This window comes from Nematolebias whitei, chromosome 11 (genome assembly GCF_014905685.2).
Source record: "Nematolebias whitei isolate Nwh7 chromosome 11, NemWhi1, whole genome shotgun sequence".
NCBI lineage: Eukaryota > Metazoa > Chordata > Actinopteri > Cyprinodontiformes > Rivulidae > Nematolebias > Nematolebias whitei.
The window spans coordinates 47,421,321-47,422,120 of NC_056508.1; the positions used below are offsets into that span (position 1 = coordinate 47,421,321).

The window sequence follows — 800 nt, forward strand, 5'->3', positions numbered from 1 at the left end:
CTCGCTGCGAAGGCCCGGCCCGCATCGACCGTCAGGTGAGCCTGAACAACACCAGATCTGTTGAAGTCCGTCGTCTCTTTTAATCGGCTCCTGCGCCGCAGCTACACCTACGAGGACGAGGAGGGCGTGTTCCCGGAGAGCCAGTTCGTCTTTGATCTGGAACTTCCTGTCGGGTTCGAACCCAGGGTCGGGGACGGGGAGGTCCAGGAGTTCAGCCTGCTGCCGGTCCAGGAGGTCGGTTTCTTCAGCTCCTCTCAGCTGGTTTTTATTTTTACCAGACTTTGTGTCGTTCTAGCTGTTCCTTTTTGCTCTGCAGGAGGCGCTGTGAATTTAAAAACATTTACAAAGATTTAATTTAATCTCTTCAGCTCATCTTTAGCTCCCAACAAGTCTTTTGCTGCTTTTAGCTTTTAGTTAGCCTTTTGTTGTTTTAGAATTCAGGCTTGTGACAATCTTAGCTTCAAGCTACACTTCTGTTGTTTTTAGCTACACTTTTGATGCTTTTAGCTTCTTGCTAGCCTTTACATTTAGCTGTCATTCGGCTCTTGGCATTCTCTTTGAGACTGTCTTCGATCCGTTTCAGGTGAAGGAACTTCTGGCCACAGACGACTTTAAACCCAACTCGGCCTTGGTGGTCTTAGACTTCCTCATCAGACACTCGTTCATCGAGCCCGACGCAGGTTTGTGGCTAGGAGCGCGTTTCAGCTGCTCAAGTCGAAAAGGTTTCGGCTGATGTTTGTTTGTTTGTTTCAGAGCCGTTTTATCAGGACTTCCTGGCAGGACTTCATCAAACGTTGTAG

The 800-nt window shown here is 48.6% G+C and overlaps 1 protein-coding gene across 1 annotated transcript in view; it reads left to right on the forward strand.

Moving 5' to 3' along the window:
- tpk2 (thiamin pyrophosphokinase 2) overlaps positions 1 to 800 on the forward strand; it is a 6,455-nt gene extending 5,655 nt beyond the window's left edge. The window contains exons 6-8 of the mRNA XM_037684565.1: positions 102 to 234; positions 584 to 680; positions 754 to 800. Coding sequence (XP_037540493.1) covers positions 102 to 234; positions 584 to 680; positions 754 to 800 — 277 coding nt within the window. The remainder of the gene's footprint in view (positions 1 to 101; positions 235 to 583; positions 681 to 753) is intronic.